The sequence below is a fragment of the Protomyctophum parallelum genome, assembly GCF_964188405.1.
Source record: "Protomyctophum parallelum genome assembly, chromosome: 8".
In the NCBI taxonomy this organism is placed as follows: Eukaryota; Metazoa; Chordata; class Actinopteri; order Myctophiformes; family Myctophidae; genus Protomyctophum; species Protomyctophum parallelum.
The window spans coordinates 14,841,070-14,864,026 of NC_139703.1; the positions used below are offsets into that span (position 1 = coordinate 14,841,070).

At 45.9% G+C, this 22,957-nt stretch overlaps 1 protein-coding gene across 1 annotated transcript in view; it reads left to right on the plus strand.

Moving 5' to 3' along the window:
• Positions 1-22,297, plus strand: part of bsnb (bassoon (presynaptic cytomatrix protein) b) — a gene marked incomplete at both ends in the record, with an annotated part of 83,136 nt that extends 60,839 nt beyond the window's left edge. The window contains 7 exons of the mRNA XM_083771034.1: positions 5,537-6,352; positions 8,671-15,060; positions 18,081-20,091; positions 20,501-21,465; positions 21,620-21,731; positions 21,866-22,018; positions 22,257-22,297. Of these exons, the coding sequence (XP_083627160.1) occupies positions 5,537-6,352; positions 8,671-15,060; positions 18,081-20,091; positions 20,501-21,465; positions 21,620-21,731; positions 21,866-22,018; positions 22,257-22,297 (10,488 nt within the window). The remainder of the gene's footprint in view (positions 1-5,536; positions 6,353-8,670; positions 15,061-18,080; positions 20,092-20,500; positions 21,466-21,619; positions 21,732-21,865; positions 22,019-22,256) is intronic.
• Positions 22,298-22,957: the final 660 nt, after the last annotated feature.

Consider the following 22,957-nt stretch of genomic DNA (forward strand, 5'->3'; position numbering starts at 1 on the left):
ATGTATCTTCTAATATTCGCTTGAGTGACAGTAAACTTAATCCAACAGCCACAGCCAGTATGTTTCCCACAACGGTATGTATGCCCATGTAGGGCACATGTCAGAGTTCCCCGGCATTGCACAGTTTGACAGTGATTCCTGCCTGCTCTTTCGTTGTGACCGTGGGTACGAATCTGAGCTAAATGTAAAATGTCACCTGTGTTTTTAGCAGCATCTGTCTCACAGTTCAGAGTCAGGGTTAAGCGTATTCTTCATTGAGCCTTGAGATCTTAATGAGGTGACAGTCACTAACACTGATCTCACTAACAATCTGCAACTCCCAATGTTTTGCCCAAACTGACACAACAAAATCAACACAACACTGCAAGAGCCAGTCATACTTTAGTTTTCATTGTGAAACACCTTTTTTCCCCTTCTCGATGTTGTTTCAATTGTTGTGATATTATTGGTATCAGAAAGCTGCTACCACTGCTCTTTCTGAGGGTAGCTTTAATCTCTCTGGGTCTATGAAAGCCTGTCTCACAAACGGACACACAGGCTCAGTCCCTTCTAGATATTTTTCTCCACACAGCTTGGGTGAGATAGACTAGAGGGTGCACAGCCTACACGGCTTGCTGCCTTACAGGCCAAAGCACTCTACATGAATAATTTTCTGCTCCCAGCTCCGGTGTTGGCCTCGCTCCTCGCTCCCCACGCACTGATGATATGCTGATTCAGGAACAATCAGTTTGGCAGCGCAATCATGGCAGGAACAAAACTGCTCAATGAAAAATAAAAGTGCTTATTTGTATGTCTTTAGGAATTTCTTTGATTGATTTACTTGTTCATTAATCAATCTTCAATGTGCAGAAGAATAGACAAAATTAATAATAGTATACATTTTGTAGATCTTCAAAGCACACTGTAGCAATGGGACACAGTATATCTGCAATTGGGCATATCGGTCGGATCTGCGGTGCAACATACGTAGGTGTGAGGGCCGCATAGTAGTCCACTCCACACCGCTAGTTGATGATATTTGCAGTCCATAAAAAGTAGCTTCTTTGCAAGGGAGTGTACATTTTATTGTGAATGGCACACAGGAACAAATATGTCTCTAAAGGGAGAGGCCATGCATAAATATGCTGCAGCTCACCATTATCCAGTGCCACAGGTGGATACCAGTTTTGGCCCTCGTTGCATGTAATGTAATGCACAATATAAACACCAGATTAGAGGAATTTTCATCTGGCTAAAGTAAAAAAAATAATAATAATCATGTGGCACTGGATGAGTTATTGTCCCAAAACCTAAAATGAGCTGAAAAGACCTCAATAATAACTGTTTGCCTCATTCTGTTTTACATTTATGGCATGGGATAATTATGTGGTAATTGTATTACTGCTGATACTGATGAAGTTGAGCATCAGGGGCATACTGTAACTACCATGATGTAGCCAATGCAGGTGCGTTGACTCAGGGCCCACCCGTGCAATGACAGTTGAGTTGAATTTTGGCGGAGCCCAGTGGCTGCTGCTAGCACCTGTGGCCGGCCCCCACAACCACTCTGGTGGAGAGTAATAGTGGAGGAAGTCAGAAGAGGCAAGGATACAACAAGCTCCTGCTGCTACTACTACTGTATAGCCTACAGTGCCCCGCTCTGTGCTGTCGGTTTATAGACTGAAATGAGCAGTTTGGGCTGTTTTCTGTGTGTTCTTTTCTGTCTCAATTTTTTTTTGGACTTCCTAAAATTAAGGAAACACATACTCTGACAATTCTGTCTATAAAAGGCCAACCCCTGCATAAAGTGAATGGGAAATCGAGTGGCAAATCGAATGGCAATCGACTTGGCAAAGTGAGTTTAATGTCGTTTAACGTTGTTTGATGCAATCAGATCTTTTTTGTTTGGATGTATGGTCTATCAAGGCAAGAAAGGTATGATGATGAATCTGTCACGTGATGCTCATACCATTAACATAGTTTATATTGCATTTCTCCAGTTTTTCAAATAATGTGATTTGTTGTATGACAAAGTATATAGGGCTTAAGTCTGAAAGAAAAACATAATATGCAGGTGAACCCTCACTGTACAACAATTTATCGTATGAACATGTTCTACTGCATAGAGAAACAATCGTGAGTCATTACTCATTATTCACTGAAAGAGAATGTTTTTCACAGCATTGGATATTTTAGACAATCTGCATGTTTGACATAATTACAGCTAATCTCTACAATGTGCGCTGCTACAATATACAGGTATTGCACTAGCTTTAGTATAGTTCTCGTTACCCTCACTGGTGCACCCACAAATACACTTCTCTATGACCATCTATCAGTTTCTCCATGACTCCATGAATCTTTTTTTTGGTTTTTGAACACGTAATAGAATCGGCACAGATGGTTAGTTCTGAGAGCACTGCACCTGTTTATATTTAGCTCCTCAGAAGAGCACTTGGGGGAGATGGAAACAAATGGAAAAGCAAATGTGTTTGTTTGGCATGCCAATGACTTGCACCACACTTCATGGTCTCACATGAATGGTCAACGTGTGATGCAGGATTTAGAGCTTGAACTTGCTTGGGAGAATATAGCAGTATAGGCTGCATTTCATGCAGGGCTTTGAACAGTATAATATCTTGCTCTTTTCAATCACGTTACGGTTGATTTTGGTGCGTTATGGTGTTCGGAAAGGTCACTTGGACTGTTGGACACAATCGCAAGCTGATAATATCATTATCACAGCAAGCGTGTGTATAAATAGTACTGTATAGTGTATAGGCTATGCATTGAGACAATTAGACTCACTTACTGTAGATGAAATAGAGAAGCCTTTTCAACGCTACTTACGGCATTTCAGAGCTGTGAATTTCCCTTCTTCCTTCCCTCCATCTCCCGTCAATTTTTTATTTACGGTATGTCTGTTTACTGTGAAAATCCCTGATGTTGACGATGTAAATGTAATCATTTTGTAATAATTCTATTTGTTAGTCTGTGCCTGATTGATTGATTATTGAATACTTTATTAGCAGTTTGCAAAAAGAAGCACAGGAAAGTACAACTCAATTCAAGTTCTGCTAAGAGGATTTTAAACCCAAGAAAGCCTGTGGCTTGTTTCCATTTGGTTCCACGCCTTTGTGTACTCAATTCATTGAAGGGCACTATTAGTTGTGCGCCAGTGTCGCTCGCCGGAAATAGCCAATCTACAAACTCGAAGATTGGCTACTTTCAGCATTTGACACCGGCGTGCAATGAAGTATAACAGGGCTTTTGAACACCTGCCAGATGTGTTGATGAGAAGTGCAGCATGCAGTGTGCTCTGCTCAGATACTCCGGAATATTTTGCCACCTGACGGTACACACAATTAGAGCAGCACCCCCGAGGACACAGGATATAATGAGGCTATAGCCTACTGGAGGAACACAAATAATGAAATCAAACTCTGTTTCTCAAACCACACACAAACTCTCTGTTTCTGTTTCTCAAACCACACACAAAGTATGATTCAAACGAGAGGTTGGAAGTCCTTAAATAAACATACAGTACTTCGAATAAGAACATTTTCTGAGGAACTGTGCTTTACTTGAGTCTATTTATTTGTAAGCACTTACATTTTCACTGCACTACAGTTTTACTTCCTCCAATTATTTCCCCAGCTATGTGGAAGTTATTAATGCTGTTAGCATGCTCAGTCTGGTCAGGATGTTATTGCTACCAAGGACGATGGCAGCAGGAGACGCAACATTGTTCAACCATGGCCATACAGTATGTAAGAGATACTGTACTGTATGTTAGAATTTATAGAAATAAGGAGAATTATTACGGGTAGAAATGTTGTCTTTCTCTGCCATGAGGGAATGTTATTTCAGCATTCTCAAATTTGCACTCAAATTTGTCATCAAACTTGCATTTCTGTTAATTCTGTACGAGACAGAATAAACGTCAAAAGGTCAGAGAAAGAGAGTAAAGTTTGGCTTATATCTTTACATGGTGCATTTACTGTTTATATTGCCTTTATCCAAAGCGCTTTGTGCTTCACATTCACCCATTCACACACTGATGGCAGCGAAAACCATGCAAGGCAACAACCTGCTCACCGGGAACAGTTTGGGGTTCAGTGTCAAAGTGTCCTTGAGGACACTTTGCCCAGGGGGAGCCGGGGACTGAACCTGGAACTTTCAAAAAGTACACATTTGTGAAACATGAAATCACAATTTTCGATTACATTTAAACAAATGAGCAGCTCTAATTAAATCATGGTACTGTACAATTATATACAAGGGGCTCAAACAGTTTCCATATGCAAGGTTAGTATGAAGACAGATGGGATCTCCCTCTCTCTCTCTCTCTCTCTGTCTCTCTCTACTCAAGAGAGTGTGTGTGTGTGTGTGTGTGTGTGTGTGTGTGTGTGTGTGTGTGTGTGTGTGTGTGTGTGTGTGTGTGTGTGTGCGTGCGTGCGTGCGTGCGTGCGTGCGTGCGTGCGTGCGTGCGTGCGTGTGTGCATGCGTGCAGCCATCAGCTGGGCGAGGCTGAAACATAATTTAATAATCCCTCACAGGATTAATAAGGTCTACCATATATAGCCTACTTTTGAAGTGTCACATCATTACGGGAATATCTGTTGGATGGATGGATTTCTTTTGTTGCATGAGGCTGTTCCACAGCATTAGGTATTTCTTCAGGCCCGAGGCACATGTGATTATCATACAAAACTGAGTGCTGCTTTAAAAAACATGGTGCCATCATTTCCCTTTTCAGCTTTCATAACCAGTAATAGAACCATTTCTTTCCCATTTATTTTCCTCATCGATCTGCCGCATTGACCACAGAATGGAATCTGTTTCAGAATGATATTCTGTATATTTGATGGGTTCTGCTCCGGATAGAGTGTCATAATCCATAAGGAACTCCAGTGAGAGACAGGGTGTGTGTGACTGTGTCTCTCCTGTTGGAGAGAGGTGTGCTGTGGTGTGGGCTCCACAGTGGTCTGATTGCTGCTGGGCTGTTCATCTCCAGTCTAATAACAGATGTGTTAATTTGTATTCATGGAGCACTATTCCTCTGTGTGCTCTGTTTCAAAGTGCTTAAATCTGTCAGACTATTAAGTCTCCTCTTAGAGATGAAAGGCCTTGTTTGGACAGGCTTTATATTCAGTTGTTCAGACGAGTGACATTGACATTACTTAGGAAGCAACTTTCTGAGTTGATTCAATAACAAGGCCTACTTTATATGTACAGTACTTTATACCCATCAGTCATCATCCGGCTTACATAGAACTAACTGTAGAGGACAATACTGTGGGTGTTATATTCTGAAGGTCAATTCATAACCTTCCTTTCTTTTTGATTGCTGTTAAGCTGGTGTCTATACTTGATAGCAAACTTTTAGATATCCGCTTTGATCAAAAATAAATCTATGAAATAGAGTAACACTGAAAAGGTTTCTCAATATAACCCTAAGAAAACCTTTATTCTGATATAATTCTTTGGATAGCTTTTACTGTTTTATTATGAAGATCCATGTTTCTGACTATTATTGTTACTGTTTATGTTTCAGAAGAAAGAATGGCTTTGCTTGAACTGCCAGACCCAGAGGGCTCTTTCCGGTAGCTTGGGAGACGCTCCTGCTCCTGTCCCACAGCCAATGGGATCCCCGCGACCGCCAGCTCCAGCCAATCAACAGCCGCCTCAGCAGAAAGGGCCCAATCAGCTTCCGGGGCCCAGGCCTGCAGGTCCTCAACCGCAACAGAAACCACCGGGTGCCCAAGTAAGTGGCCCACTCTCTTCTGTCAAACAGGACACACCCTCCCATCAAACCAAGGCCCCTGTCCAACCCACTTCTCAAACAAAAGCCCCTGGTCAACCTCACCCTCAAACCAAGGGTTCTGCCCAACCCTCTTCCCAAAACAAGGGTCCTAGCCACCCCTCATTCCAGAGTAAGGGGTCCACTACTCAAACCAAAGGCCCCAACCAATCTAATGCTCAAAGTAAGAGCACCGCTCAGTCTGTTACCCAAGCAAAGGGCCCTGGCCAGACCAAAGGGCCTAATCAGACAAAGGGATCTGGCCAGATGTCCGCTCATAACAAAGGACCACCTCATCCGTCTGCCACAAAGTCTTCGGCTGCCCCTGGTAAGACACCCCCCGGTGCCAAGGCCTCCCCCGCCCCTGCGAAAGCGGGGTCTACCCAACCCAAGCCCACGGGTAACAACCAGATCCGCAAACAGCAGCAGGGCCAGGAGAAGACTAAAGCCACACCTAAATCTGTGAAGGAAGATGTGAAGGCCTCACCAAAGAAGGCTGCAGTGCCAGAGGCTTTCACCTCTTCAAAGGATTTGAAGATAACCGAAGAGCAGAAGTCAACACACCATGAAGTGAGCTACCTGCAACTTCTTCGTCCTCACCTGTTACTCTTTATTTACCACAATTTTATTTTTTCATTATAATGTATAATCGCCCTCCTACCATAACCATCTCACCGTAGTGATCGTCGTTGTCATCATCATCATCATCATCATCATCACCGCCATCATCATCATGTAGTGATCATTGTCAAAGTCATCATCATCGTCTTTGTCTTGATCCCGTGAGCAGCAGCATCACTGTCACCTCCACTATCCATTATCAATCATGATCAATTAATCAATTTATAAACTCCTTATCATACAGTATATTGACAATCGTGTATTAACTTTACCTCTCACATCATAAAACATACTTCACCATCATCTCCATCATCATCCTCATCACTGCCATGCACGATGTTCTTCTGTATTTATCTGTAACTATTAATTATTTTCTTAGCGATTATTCATTTGATTTTTACAACGAATCGATGCGATTTCTTTTTCTTCTTTTTTTTTGGCTGCAAAGCCCACCCAAAAACACTATAACAAGCCACTTCACATTAATAACAATACATTATTAACAGTAACTCAAACGTAAAACTATATCCTACAGTCCCACAAATCAACATATTGTGTTGTCATCAACATGAATCCCTCAACTTCTACAGATTCCACTCACCTCTCTAATGACTAAATTCCAAACATTGCTGGCCCACAATAACCTACCTGACCTGGCGGAAACTATTTTTGAAGATCTTCAACTTTAATGATATGCCCAAAATATGGATGCCAGTTAAAAGTGCCATTAAAAGTGCCATTTAGGCTAAATAAAGCTTATAATGAATTAAATGGATTAGTTAAATGTACTGTTGCACCCCTACATCATATCCATGCATCACAATGGTCACCTCTCTCACCCTCAGCCTTCATTTCTCCTCCACTTTGCCTTTTTATCCATTTGTTTTTATCTGTGTCATAATGAACCTTTGGTGGATATCTGTGATAAGGTCATTTTATTTGAGCATGTCCATGAATTCTCATTATTCTTCAGCGGTTGGAAGAATGCAATGGAGAATGCATCAAAGACGATAACAAAGCATGTAACCATGTCTGTAGATGTTCCTATGTTCGGATCAGCTGTCTATTTCACTTTGTGTGCAGTGGTGGAAAAAGTACTCACATTTATTACTTAAGTAAAAGTATCAATTCTGCAATGTAAAAGTCTGGTATTCAAATTGTACTTGAGTAAATTAAAAGTATAAAAGTATTGGCATCAGAATTTACCTAAAGTACCAAACCTAAAACTGCTCATTATGCAGAATGTCCGGTTTCACAAGGCATCATATATAAAAATCAAAATTTATTAAAATCCTTATAATAGCAGATCTACAATCTCACACTGTGCCACACCGCAATGCGTTATGAGCTTGTAGATCTGTTATTTTCAAATAGCCACAGTTTAAATATGTAGTTATTGTATGTTTTATTGTTTTGTAATAATTAAAATCTACAAAGTAACTAGTAACAAAGTACAATACCAATATTTGTCTGAGATGTAGTGGAGTAGACGTAAAAGTATTGAAATCTGGAAATACTCCAGTAAAGTACAGTATATACTTGAGTACACTACAGTACATGTACGGTACTTAGTAATAGTTACTTTCCACCACTGTTTGTGTGTCAGTTTATGCAGCCATCTACTGTATGTGTGCATTACATTACATGACAAATACATGATAAATTCAACCCAAATTGTAAAAAATAAATTAATTTCCATTGCCAAAAAGAAACAAACTGAAAATGTTTAACCTGGCTTCTGCTATTTTGGTCCTGCTGTGTTTATGATATTATTCAGAAAGAAATTCCTGATACTCATTTCGCATAATTATGTAGAGTTGAGATGTTCTCTAGCATATGAAGGTGGGGACAAAATGGAACATTAACAGTCCTTTACAACTAATAGCCAATAAAACCCAACCTCAGTGGAATATGCTGAAAACAGAGATCATTTCTTACCATATCACAATGGAATTTGGGTTGATTTTACCTTAAGTTCTGGTGTTTCAGTAAGAGTGTTTGCTAAATGCATTGTATTCACTCTAATGTCTTGTTAGAATTATATTAACAACTGTATGTCTTTTGCATAAGCTCCAGTGCTTTTATTCCCCACCCAACCCATATAATCTTTGAAACAAATGCTCATAAATGTGTCACTGCTGATGAGTATGGAAATATAGTGGTATACAAAGTGTTCACTCAGGCTTGTAATAGATTTTGCCATTAATTAATTCAGGGATAAATGATGTCTGACATCTGACCTCTTTCTTTCCCCTCTCTTTCAACAGGATTCCAACAAATCAAGTACACAGAGCTTAAGTGACACCGGCTACTCCTCAGATGGGATCTCCAGTTCCCAGGGGGAGATCACAGGCCAGATCAGGGAGGAGGGAATCAAGCTCAGCGAAAGAGGTGCCTCCAGCCCGTCAGAGATCAACAAACTAGAAAGCTCCATGAGGCCCCTGCTGGAGTCAAAGACAGCGTCAGAACAGAAACAAAGGCCACACTCGCTGTCTGTTGGACAGGACCGGGAGTACAACTCTGATGAGGAGGCAGCAAGGGAAGAATCAGAGGAGGAACTCAGCTGTAAACTGCGTCATGACTATGTGGATGACAGCAGCGAGAGTGGTCTGTCACCGTTACCAGTTAGGCAGAAGAAGTCGCATAAAGACATGACAGATGAGGAGTTCATGAGACGGCAAATTATGGAGATGAGTGCTGATGAAGAGGAGCAGGAGGAATATGGAACTCAGAAAGTTAAAAAGGTACATAAAACCAGCGGGGATCAGGGGAAGGAGAGACGTCGGCTCACCCATCACTCCAGTAGCTTTGAGGAGGACACCAAAGGAGTGGACAGCGGTTATAAGGCCAGTGAAGGTGACGAAGGCATGTTGGCCTCTCAAGGAGGCCTCCGGCGGTTCAAGACGATCGAGCTGAACAACACCAACAGCTACAACCGAGACATGGAGCTCAATGCCGAACATGACCTACGAGAGCCCGAACTGGAGATGGAGAGCCTGACTGGTTCTCCAGAGGAGCGGTCCAGGGGGGACTATTCTTCTACCCTCCCCGCCACCACCCCCAGCTACACCTCTGGAACGTCACCGACATCTGTGTCATCCATGGAGGACGACAGTGACAGCAGCCCCAGCCGCAGGGCACGGCTGGAGGAAGCCAAACAGCAGAGGAAGGCTCGGCACCGCTCCCACGGCCCTCTCCTGCCTACCATTGAGGATTCCTCAGAGGAAGACGAGCTGAGGGAGGAGGAAGAGCTGCTCAGGGAGCAAGAGCAGATGAGAGATCTGGAACAGCAGAGGATCCGCAGCACGGCCCGGAAGACAAAGCGGGACAAGGAGGAGCTGCGAGCACAGAGACGCAGGGAGCGATCCAAGACCCCACCCAGCAACCTCTCCCCAATCGAGGATGCCTCGCCCACAGAGGAGCTACGCCAGGCAGCGGAGATGGAGGAGCTCCACAGATCCTCCTGCTCAGAGTACTCCCCCTCAATGGATTCGGAGGCAGAGGGCTTCGAGATGATCGGTGGAAACCTCCCGACTTTTACGTCTCTCTACTCTCCTACCGACAAGACCATGGCAACCTCACCCTCAGACAAAACGTTAAAAAGTGCTGAAGAGGTCTACGAGGAGATGATGAGGAAGGCGGAGCTAATGCAGACGCAAGGCCAACCAGCATCCAATCAGCAGAGAGGAGGGCCTCAGTCGGTGAGTAAACAGCACCTCGAAAGTGGAGCTGCTTTAACCCCTGGCTCCAGCCCCACCCAGATGAACGCACCTGTTTCCTTTTCACCTGGGAGTGACCCAAGAGCACCGGGGATGCATGCAGCACAGCATTTGTCTAAGGAGACCCAAAATAGGATGATGTCGCAGACTGCCAAAATCGGAGCCGTTGCCGCAATGTCGGGCACCACAACCAAAGCCCATAGTAACCAGGCAGGAGGCACAGCATCTCCCAGCAGCAGGACGAGTCCTCAGGGACAAGCACAGGCTGCAGCGTCCACTGGAGCGTCCTCCCTCACCTCCAAAGTCTTCTCCTATTTCGGAAGTCCTAGCCCCCCAGTGTCCCCTGTCCCGTCTCCTACACACAGCCCCGCTCATTCGCCAACACCGCGTCCCACAGGCAGTTCGCCAACACCGCGTCCCACAGGCAGTTCGCCAACGCCACGTCCCACAGGCAGGCAACTGCCTCCTTCACCCGGTGGCCAATCTCCTGCAGCACCTCACGGAGCAGCTCATGCACCCCAAAGAGCAATGTCACCTCGCCTTGCGCGCCAACAGTCCTCTCAAGATTCGCCAGTGATGGTGATAACCCTGGGCTCTGAAACAACTAGTCCTGCCAAACCCCTCACAGTGAACTCGTCCACTTCCCCTTTGTCGTCACCAACACAGGCCATCAGTAAGCCCTTGTATCATTCCCAGCCTGCATCAATGGGCTCCCCCACCTCCCCTCTAATGCACCCATCACAGCAATCCCCTAAACATCCTTCCCAGATGTCACAACATATTGAAAAGGTGAATGTCGGCATGAGCACAATGACCACTACAACCACCTACAGCCGTGTATCTCTGCCTACGGAAAATATCTCTCTATGTAAAATATCAAATATTCCAGGCACCTCTAATGTTGTAGGGCAGAGCCAAATGCAATCAAGTGGTAATGTGATGGATCTGAGAGCCTACCAAGTGAGGCCTACCCCAATTATAATGACAGACCACGGGATGGACTTAACATCACTGGCCAGTGACACAAGGAGATACTCTCTAGGATCAGAGCAACCATCTACTAGGCACACAGGCACAGCAGTACAGCCACTTCTGCCAATGAACCTCAATGCACAAGAGCAACCACATGTCGCTGTATCAACCCCGACGACAGTAAGTGTCACAGTTGCATCGTCTATGTTTATGTCCCACTCCCAACCCAAGCAGCCGATGGTGTATGGTGATCCACAGTCGCAGAACCGTGTGGACCTGGGGCAAGGAATGAATTCAGTCATGTGTCTAACTCAAGTTAAACCACCAATTACAGACCCGTCTATCCCCAAAATCGACGCGTGTCTGGAGGACCTTGGCATCCAGCAGCAGCAGCTGCAGTTACAGCAGCAGAAGCTCTTACAGCAACAGCAGCTACTTGAACAGCAGCTCCAGCAGCACCAACAGCAGTCGTCGTTCGCACGATACAACTTAGCCAATCAGGTCCAGCCACTGCTGTTGAAAAAAGACCTTGTAGTAAGTCAGACAAGTAGCAGCCAGCCTGTAGTAATTGTTAGTGCCATCCCTAGAGTGTCTCCCCTACAAACACAACCAGCCTCTGGGACTACTGAGATCTATGGAGGAGGGGCCGCCTTAGACTTGAAAAACAAGCCCACGGTAATGAACTTGTCCACAGGAAAGCCTCACGTCATGATGGTGCAGCTGGATGACACTAACGCGTCCGCGGGGGCCACAGTGACACAGTTGGTGAAGCGAGAGGAGCCCCCTCCCCCTCCTCAGGTACTGGATCTTACTGGGCAGATGAAGCCAGAAAACCAAGTGGCTTGTTGTGATGTGGTTTACAAATTGCCCTTTGCTGGCAGCTGTTCGATGGCGGCGCCCGATAAAACCCCCACTGCTGAGCCACCTCAAGGTACCCGCCCTCCACCTGCCCCGCACTACAGCGCTGGCCAGCAGCAGCAGGCGGCACCGCCAGCCACGCAGGGAGTAAGCGAGGAATGCAGGTCATATCAGGCACCCGTTCCACCATCAGGAAGAATGCAGCCCTCCATGTCTGACACCAACCTGCCCTCCATGACTGATGCTGGCCTTCAGCACCATCAGCGGAATGACCCAGCGGGAATCGCAGTAGATCTGAGCAACATGAATCAGACTTACGAGGGTGGATACCTGGGGATGGGTGCACAGTATGGATCATACACAGACTTGCGCCACCAAGGAGATGTTTTGGCACCTGCGTTACCCTTGCGTCGCTACGGTTCAATGTCAAATATAAATTCAGATTACAGCTATGGCCCACGTATGGCCCTGACAGGAGCACCCGATGCCAACCTGGCACAGTACAGTGCAACTACTGCCAAGGAGATCAGTCGGATGTGTGCAGCCCTTAACTCAATGGACCAGTATGGGAGCCGCTATGGCAACCCTGAATTGATGTATGGAGCCGGCAGAGGAAGCCCTATGGAGAGGCTTAATTTGATTAGAGCCAATTTACTTTATGGTCCTGATGGCCGTCCCTCTGTTCATGGCCAAACCCTTACAAACCTAATTAATGCTAGACAGGCAAGCATACGAGGCTTGTATCCTGCTGCTATGAGAGGGGCAGATGGCATGATGTACTCCACCATTAACACTCCTATAGCCTCTACCTTGCCAATTACCACCCAGCCTTCCTCTGTCCTGCGTCCCATGCCAAGAGGCATCTACAGACCTTATCCCACAGGGGTAACCGCTGTACCACTCGCTAGCCTAACCAGATTGCCTCAAGTGACTCCAAGGATGCCTCTATCCACACAGGGACCATACGCTTACCCTCCTTCAAACCATTATCCTACTTTTGCCCCTGCCCCAGGAAGTGTGTCTGCTACGAGTTCTAGTCAGCAGGAGATTGCAGTCTACCTTGGGAAGCCTTTAAATACTGTAGCTGCACATTCAGCTGCAACATTACCACTTAGCCAATTTACTTCTAACTTGGCAGCACAGAACGTACCTGCAGCTGCTGTACAAACATCAAATCAGCCTGCAGATCCACAGATGTCCCAGTCTCTGGGAGTACATCATGTAGCATCACTCCCTCAAGCTCAAGTTCAGCCACAGATTTCACAGCAGCTACAGGGCCAGATGCAATCACAATTACAAACACAAGAATTACCCACTCAAACTGAAGCTTTAGCTTTGACTCAGTCCCAATCACAACTTAAACCAATTACTCAATCTCAACCTGAGACATTAACACAGCCACAGGTCCAGCCGCAGTCCACAGCCCAAGTCACTACTATAGCAACTCCTGCCACCAAACCCCTCGATGTGGAGAAAGAAAAAGACGAGGCGCGTCTGAGTCAGCAACAAGAACATATGCTGCAGCTTGAGCGAGAGCGGGTGGAACTGGAGAAGTTGCGTCAGCTTCGCCTACAGGATGAACTTGACAGAGACCGCATGGAGCTCCAGCGCCACAGAGAGAAAGAACAAATGCTGGTGCAGCATGAGATCCATGAACTGCAGTCCATCAAACAGCAAGTCTTGCACCAGCAGCAAGCAGAGCGGGAGACCCAGCTCATAATGCAGAGGGAGCAGCTGGCCCAGCAGAGGATGCAGCTCGACCAGATTCAGTGTCTGCAGCAGCAGCTGCAGCAACAGCTGGAAGAGCAGAAAAGGCAGAAGACGGCAGTGGTGGAAGCAGCGGCCGTTGCTGCGGCGGCAGAGGCAGCCGCAGTATCCGCCGCGGCAGCTGCTGCGGCAACTGCTGCGGCAACTGCTGCGGCAACGTCGGCGCAGAATGCCATACAAGGAGCTGTGGTTGTTGGAGGAGTTCCTCCTCAAGGTTTCATTATCTGTGACCAGAGCGGTCGTGTCATTCAGCAAGATGGACAAAGCGTCCAGTTCTGGCAGGACGGACAGGTTGTGCAAGCAGTGATGGCTTCCAGGCCTATTCATAGCTCTGCCTCAGAAATGTCTTTGAGGCACAGCGATGACCAGGCAGAGTCCAGGCTCATGAAAAAACAAAATTCCATGCCTCGACTGAGGGATGGCGAAGAGGAAGACTCTGTGAGGAAGATTACTGACAGCTGCGTGCAAACCGATGAGGAAGATGGAGAAGACAGGTATGTTAGTAGGCGCAGGAGAACCAGGCGGATCGCAGACTGCAGTGTGCAGACTGATGAAGAGGACCAGGGAGAGTGGGACCAGCAGCCAGTGAGGCGCAGGAGGTCACGCATAACCAAACACCCCGACTCCAGTGCTGACAATAAATCAGATGGCTCCTCCAAAGTATCTTCGTCAAGTATTGCTATTCAGACCACAAATGACTCCTCATGCCAGACAGAACAAGATCAGCTAGGTAGGGTCTCACCTGCGATCCACATAACAATGGCAGAGACTTCAAAGGTTGACCTCTTACATTACATAGCTGCCCCTGAGCGGACCCAAAAAGGAGAGAGCTTGGCCTGCCAGACGGAACCTGAGGCCCAGTCCCAGGGCGTGGTTGCTCCTCAACTTAGTGTGCCTACAACGATTAGTCCATACTCCACCAGTCTACATATGGTGGGTACTAGCCCAACTGATCCAGTATCCCCACGACTCCAGGGAGTGGCTAAGTTCGAAAGACGGAAACCAGACCCCCTGGAAATTGGCTATCAGCAACAGAATGAATCTCTATCTCGCCATCCTCCCAAATCCCCCCAAGTGCTGTACTCCCCTGTTTCTCCGCTGTCTCCTCATCGCATGCTGGAGACAACATTTGCCTCCCAGGAGAAGCTCAACAAGGCACATGTCACACCCCAGCAGAAGGCTTACACCGCTGATTCCCCCCAGCGCCACCAGACTCTCCCGAGGCCCATTAAGAGTGTGCAGCGCTCTATGTCGGATCCCAAGCCTCTCAGCCCCACATCGGAAGACCCAGCCAAGAACAGGTTCTCCCCTTACCATCAGCAGGTTCTCTCCAACAGTCAGGTATGAAATCACCAATCAGTCTTTCCTTTAAACAACATTCTTTTACATTGTATATTTGAATGTGCAAATTGTTAATAGTGTGTTCTCAGGATTGTGATCACCATATATCAATTACATATTTAATCATATTCAGAGGAAAAGGAGGCAGATGGCAGAGTGCCATATAGATACTGTAGATCAGTACACCTTCCCCAATGACCTCAAGTGTATTACTACTAGTAGTAACAGTGCCAAACCCACAAAGAAAAGAGTAGATGACCACCACCGTGGAGTCTGGCCCATGTTCAGGGGAGGTTAGCCGGTGCGGGGAGGGTGATATTTGTCACTACATGTACCTCTATGGGCGGGGAAGCACCTGTCAGTGGGGAGTGTTGGGCGGGAGAAGTAAGGTGAAGGCTCTACTATGTCCTCCCAGTGGGGGCTCCTCACTGGCAGCCTGACAGGTGGGATACAGGATACAGTAAGATACAACAGCACTGACAAAGACAACACATACATGTGTGTAGGAAGGAATCAATTGGCATAATGAGAAAAGGGGTATAAAAAAAAGAAATGGAAAAAAGAAAAATACATATTGAGAATATTCAAGTAAACAGTTCTTAACCTTTTTTTAGATAACTAACTAACCCAAGTATTGAAGTAAAGTTTTTGCCATTCATATCTCACATACAAAAATCTGTAGTTTACCTAAATCTGTAGTATTACCTCATTCTGATACTTAATTGTGTAAAGATACAGATTCAGTTCACAGATTAATTATTGTCATTATCTGACATATGTCACGAATGTGGAATTAATTTAGATTTAATAATGAGCTGATGATTGATTGGTGACAAAATATGTCACCCCCCTCTACACACCCCCGCACATTGTAGGCTATTTGAGTGGAGCATTAGAAAGGCAGAGTGGGGAATAGGTCACAGTGGATGAATCACACTGTTTGGCATCAGAAGAAATGACAGAATGTTCTCAGGAGAGCAGCTGTCCATACCAGGAAAGCTTTTTTAGTTTTGTACAATATGTTATATATCATTGCTGACTGGCACAATCCTTGCATGTCCATATTTTAAAAAAAAATAGTTTTAGTATTGCGTTTATTAGTATTAGGCCTATTGAAATTATTGAACATTACGTTATGGCCGTCTGTGAGTTTCATAATATTTAACCAATGAAAGGTATTAACAATTATGTTACAGAACTATTAGTACATTGCAATATTTTCTTATCACTTCCTCATTCTTCACTCTCTATCGCCTCTTTTTGTTTGTCTGCCCATCTCTCTCTCCCTCTGCCCTTCTCTCCATCTCATTCTCTCTCTCCCTTTATATGTCTTGCTCTATTCTATATCTGGCAAACCCTTAAGAGATGCCAGGGGGACACACAACGTGTACGCTTCCTGGTAGTGCCCTGCTGTCCTCCTGCTTGTTAGCAGCTGTTCAAATTTAATTCATACTCCTTTGCACTCAGCAAAACCAGTTAGAGGAGAGCACACGTACAGAAACTATACAGGGAACTCAGATATTCTTTGGCTTTTGTGCCACCGTTAATGTTGGAAATAATTGCTCACTCTTGGATGCTTACTAAATTTGCACAAGATTTTTTGGGTCTACAGAATGCGAGCAATTTGTAAGTAGAGATTCCAGCATAAATACGTATATGTATAAAGATTTGTATGCTTGAATTACTCTTGCTTCGCTAATTGTATGCCATTGATGACAATTATAGAAATGTAAAAAGTAGCGTTAATACTGGGTCCGGTTTAACAAATGATTTTAATAAATGTAAGTAGGTTTCAATAACTTAAGAACATAACCCTTAAGTTTTCAACACATTGCAACATTATTCATTTACAATCACCAATTTTATGGAAGCATTTAACTAATTAAATTAATTCAAATGTGACCAGTCTGATAATTCTCACCTGTCACTGCTAGAGACCTAATGCTAAAATACATCAATTTGGGGGTCCTTCCCATGAAAAATGTTTGAGAATGTTTGCTTGTGTAGCATAGTGGCTGTACAAAGTCAACTGTGTTGTTCATTAGGTAGTTTCAGAGAGTTACAAGCAGTGCTATAAAGTAAAATAAATTTACTCAAGTATTGTACTAAAGTACAGTTTTGGGGTATTTCCAGTTTTCAGTACTTTTACACTTCTACTCCACTACATCTCAGAGTACTTCTACTCTACCCCAATTATTTGAAAACCTTAGTTACAAGTTTCTTTGTAGAGTTTGAATATTATTACAAATATACATTAACCACTTCAACCCTAGATACATTTAAAAACTAGCAGCGCAATGTAATGCATCGGGAGCTTGTAGATCTGCTATTTTCAAAAGTTTATTATTTATACATGAAATGGGACATTCTGCATTTCTGCTTTTGATACAAATACTTTTGTGCTTTTACTGAAGTAGACATTTACTTTTATTTCAGTATTGATACTTTTACTTAAGTAAAACATGTGAGTACTTCTTACATCACTGGTTACAATGTTCTTTATACAAAAACAAATATTACTACTAAAAGAAACAACTCAGAATTTTAAATTAATAAAAAAGAAAAGAATATCACTTGTAGTGGAGTAATATTTGACCACTAGTCTATTCTATACTTTGACTCATGTCACCAGAACCAAGAATGGGTGTTTTTGATTAATACGGGTTTGTATAGGAAGGGGACATGTCTGATGAAATGAAATATCAAATATCTAAATACTGAATCGGGGTGTTCACAAAAGCCTGTTTGTCAGAATCAAAAGTGTAGCTTTTTTAGATATCCAGAAAATTAATTCATGCCGTGTGTACTAAGTGAAGTTCTGAAATGTCTCTCTGAATAATAAAAAAGTTAATCAGCACGTGCTAATCTGACAAATATTAATCTGAATGCCCCCTAGCCTAAGTCTGGGCTCAGTGCAAAAAGGCAAGTGCCCACTTGTAGTGTATACATACTGTAGTAGTGAGTCAGATCTCCATGAAAGCATCGGTGTTTGCTGATGATGTTTCTTTGACTCCTAACAGTTGCAGCAGCAGAACTCTCTGATGAGAAAGGTAAAGAGGACTCTCCCCAGCCCACCTCCGGAGGAGCCACCTCTCCCCATTGTCACTCCTGCCCAAATGTACATCTCTCCGGGGATGTCCCAGAGCCAGAGGGTCCTTCCCAGGCCTTCCCAAGGGGCCACCAAGGCGGGCCTGCTGAGCGAGCTGAAGGCGGTGGAGCAGGAGTCATCCAAGCTCCGGAAGCAGCAGGCCGAGCTGGAGGAGGAAGAGAAGGAGATTGACGCCAAGCTGCGCTACCTAGAGCTGGGCATCACCCAACGGAAGGAGACCATGGTCAAGGACAGGGAGAGGAGAGACCTGGCGTACCTGCGGTGTATGGGTGACCCCCGGGACTACATGTCTGACAGCGAGCTCAATAACCTCAGAATGGTGGCTGCGACAGGGACCTATGATGCTAATGGCCTTCTGACCAGGCCCAGCACTGCACCGCTCAGCCAGTTTACCAATGACCTCAACACAACCTCCCAGTACCCCTCAACGTCTTCTTACATGTCTTATCCATACCCGCAAAGCCAACCACAGCCCACGCAACCGCCAGCCACTGCTTACCAACAAATAGGATTCCAACCTCCCCAGTACTCCTCTGCGCCCCAACCTGGAACCTTCCAGCCCCATCCTCCACCAGGCCCTGGCTACCAAGCCCAGGGAGCTTACTCCTCCCATGTCTATGGTCAGTCCTCCTATCAGACAGACCTTGGCATGCAACAGCTTGCTCACCAGGGCTTCCCACCAACTGGCCCCCCTATGCCTGGACAGAGCCTGCCTTACCCCAGTCACAGCTCCTACCAACCTGGCCTCCCCTTCCAGCCCCAGGCAGACATCCTCACAGTCCACCAAAGGCCGAGGCAGACCTCTCTAGCTGACCTTGAGCAAAAGCTGCCCACCAACTATGAGGTCATCAGTAGTAACCCAGCGGTTTCGGTGGCTACGTCGGCGCCAGATGCCGGCTATGGTTCGGTCTATAGCAATGCATATGGGCAATATCGGCCACCAGAGCCTGGCTTAAGTCACTCTGCCGACAGCCCCACCTCTGCCTACACTGCCGACGGCCTCTACACGTCCAACCTGGAGCAGAACATCCCCAGGAATTATGTTATGATTGACGACATCAGTGAATTGACAAAGGAGAACCAAGCCCCTGACGCTCTAGGTCATCCTGTTGGAGGACATTATGGTGAGAACGGCCCGGCACGTTATGATGAATCTGTGGACGCTTACGGCCGACCTACAGGATACCAGGATAGCCGGACCAGCACCACAGTTAGTGGAGGATCTTCCTATTACTATGAGGATTATAATAAACCTTCAACGCGTAGTGGCTCTGGCACCCAGAAACTATCTTCGAAGAATCTGGGCCCGGCGGTCGTCTCCACAAAACGTAGTAAGCACAGGAAACAGACGATGGAGCAGAAGATTTCTAAATTCTCCCCTATTGAGGAAGCACGGGATGTAGAATCCGACCTGGCCTCTTACACGATGACCACATCGACAGGGGGCAGCTGTACAGTTGTGTCCAGATCCAAGAAGCACCAAGACGACAGTACATATGGGCAAAAGAAGACATCGTATGACCAGCAGAACTATTATGAGGGAGAAGATCGCATGTATGGCTCTGGAAGGTCCAGGTCTACTGGCTATGGCATGGATAAGATCTCGTCCCGGGAAGCTCCGGGCTACAGGAGCAAATCCTATGAGAGGGACGCCATGGAGCGCTCCCAGAGGAGCGGCCGCAATGGAAGGCCTCCCATGCGCAGCCAGAACTCTGAGGAGGAGAGTCCACTCAGCCCTGTGGGGAAGCCCGTGGGCATGGGACGAGGCTCTGACCCCCACGATGTGAGGAACCAGTATGGCTCCAGTCATTCCCTGCCAGATGTACAGGATCACATGAAGGACGTGCCCAGGAGTCACGTCTACAAGCCGGACGACCCCTACCTCGTAGATGACATGCACTGTGCCGTTTCTGACAGTGAAGGTAACTGGTGCTGAGGACTATCGCCCCGCCGATTACCCATTCACTCTGCTGATCTGCTTGAAAAGTGACTGCATGCTTGAGTCTTGAGTATTATCAACAGCAAGATACATGTATGCTAATACATGGATGTGTATTTTTTTCTTATTTTTTCTTATTTTTCTTTCTTTTTCTTTTTTTACTTTGCATGCATTTTGAAGTGCTGTCTTGTGATTTTACGAAATTCTTTGAGCTTGCAATTGTTTTTCTTTTTTCTTTTTTTCGTATTTGTTCTACAAAAACTGCATGGCTTTTGGACATGGAGCAAGTTTTTTCAACTTAATGCATAGCTTCAGTATGCATGCCAGTCCCATCCGCACATTAAAATGAAACATGCATTGACTGATAATCTTCTGTTTTTGGTTTAAAAAAGCCTATCATTTGGGCCAAGAGGAGACTGATTGGTTTGAGAAGCCACGGGAGCCACGGTCTTCCAGACACCACGGAAGCACGGGTCAGTCCGCAACAGGTAGGCGTGGTAACACGAAGCACACATACCATGACTATGACGAGCCGCCAGAGGAAGACTGGGTCCAGGACGAGTACAACCAACAGCGACAACCCTCTTCTACGTCATCGCGAGAACACCGGCATCATGGTAGCAGCGCGGGGAGGCACAGCTCTTCTCGTCACTCCTCAGAAGAACCCAGGCCCTCTCGCTCCTCAAGGACACACCCCAAAGACCCCTCCGCCCGCTCGGATGGCAGAGGCTCCTCCTCTGCACAGAGGAGGGGGGGTCCAGACTCCCGGACCTCCCAGGGTAGCCATAGAGATTCTGGGGAATTCTCTCGTGACACCCCATCCCCCCACCACCAGGGTACTGGAGGGAGGGGCCAGAGACCACCGGGAGAACGCACATCCTCCAGGAGACAGGATCCTTCTGCAGGGCCTAAGCAGCCGCAGCAGCAGCAGCAGCAGCAGCCGCAGCAGCAGCCGCAGCAGCAGCCGCAACAGCCGCAGCAGCCACCGCAGCAGCCGCCGCAGCAGCAGCAGTCACAGCAGCAGCCACAGCCACAGCAACAACAGCAGCAGCAGCAGCAGCAGCCGTCGTCTCAGAGCCAAGCTGGACAGCAGCGGCCAGGTGGCCAGACCCAGTCTGGGAGACAGCCAGGTTCTCAGCCACATGATGGAGCTCAGCCAACACAACAACATCGTGCACAACAGCAGCAACCGCCGCAGCAAAGCCAGTCGCCTCAGACCACTGCGGGAGGACCACAGCCCACACCAGCCGCTGCTGGGGTAGGAGCAGGGCCGGCGCAGCAGCAGCCTAAGCGTGAACAGACTCCACCACAAGGACGCCAGCCAGCAGCAGGTCCTACACCACCACCAACTGCACCGGTCAGTTCACCACATTAGAAACTGCTTTGGTTTTGTTTGCTTACAAAAGCACATAACTTAATCTGTAGGGTGATATGCTACTGTACTCAATTATTGTACTGTACATTCTTGGTAATTTATTGCTTTTATGTTATGTCTTTTTGATGAACAACAGGCAAAAGTGGATACTCCACCTGCAGCAGCTGTCACAGGAGCGAAACCCACAATGGCAACCACAGCCGCGGCTCAGCCTGCAAAAACAGCTACACCCCCACTAGCAGGCATCGGTGAGACTCCCTTCTGTCATAGATCCAAATCCAAACCACACAACAAACAACCAAACAATCCCAAACATGGGGTGACCATCAAACATACATCCAGTCAGTTGGACTTAGAACTCTGTGTTGTTTATCATCTTCAGGTTCCAAGGCAGCCCCTGTTGGGATCGGCAGTAAGCCTGCAGGAATAGGCAGTGCTGCTACAGCAGGACAGGCACCTGCTGAAGGAGGAGGAGTCCTTCTCAGCAATATCCTCGGAGGAGGCGCAGCAGAGCAGGCGGGGAAGCTGGGAGATGGTAAGACTGCGCATACACGATTAATGCAATTTGGGACGTCCGGAATGGATGAATTACTTGTGTCAAACTGTTTGGTTTTAGTGTATATCTGACATATTTTTCGACCTACAGTATACCCATTGTTCTGGCCTTGGTTGTTATGGACACACTTTATCTGTGTTATGAATTTCTATTGTGGAATTTAAGCTGCTGTACAATACAGTCAGGTACAGTAATTTCCCCCTTTTCATTCCAATAGCATTGGGAAGCCTTGGAAAGAAGTTCACTTCATTCTGGTAAACTAAAGAAAGGCTGGTAGGTAAACACAGCAACTGATTCCATGTTAGCCAACACACTTTTTAAAGTTTACATAAATGTTTACATGAATCAATGTTTTATGTAAACTCCAAGAAATAAAGACATATAATGGATGTATTCAATTTGAAGAAATGGTCTTTGTCTTTCAGGAAATGGGTAGTGGAAATTAGGTGGATTGATGACTTTGTACTGGAAAAACCTATGAAACTGTTACCAGCATTTATTACATTTCACCATCACAGAGGAAATGGAGGAACTGCATCTCCTCACTGCATCAGTGAGTATCTCATTAACTCCACTAACTAGCCCCATGAGAAATGGACATATTCATTGACAGTTTTGGATCTTGTGTCCATGAGAAAATTGTGTTTTTATTCCAAGGCAGTGAAAGGTAAGTCATATTAGAAATAATTGAATGGTGTGATATCTGATTCTTGTAAAAATAGAATGTGCTCTTAATGAGTTCTTGAGTTTAAGCAGACACGCATCTGTGTTACCTATGCTAATATTCAGCTGATAGCCTGATACAATACTTGGTGTATTGCATGATTGGTGTCCCCAGGAGTACTAGGGCCTTTCCTGTTGTCCCCCTACAGACTACACTAATCTCTTTGCCAAAAATAGCTGATCTACATGCTCACA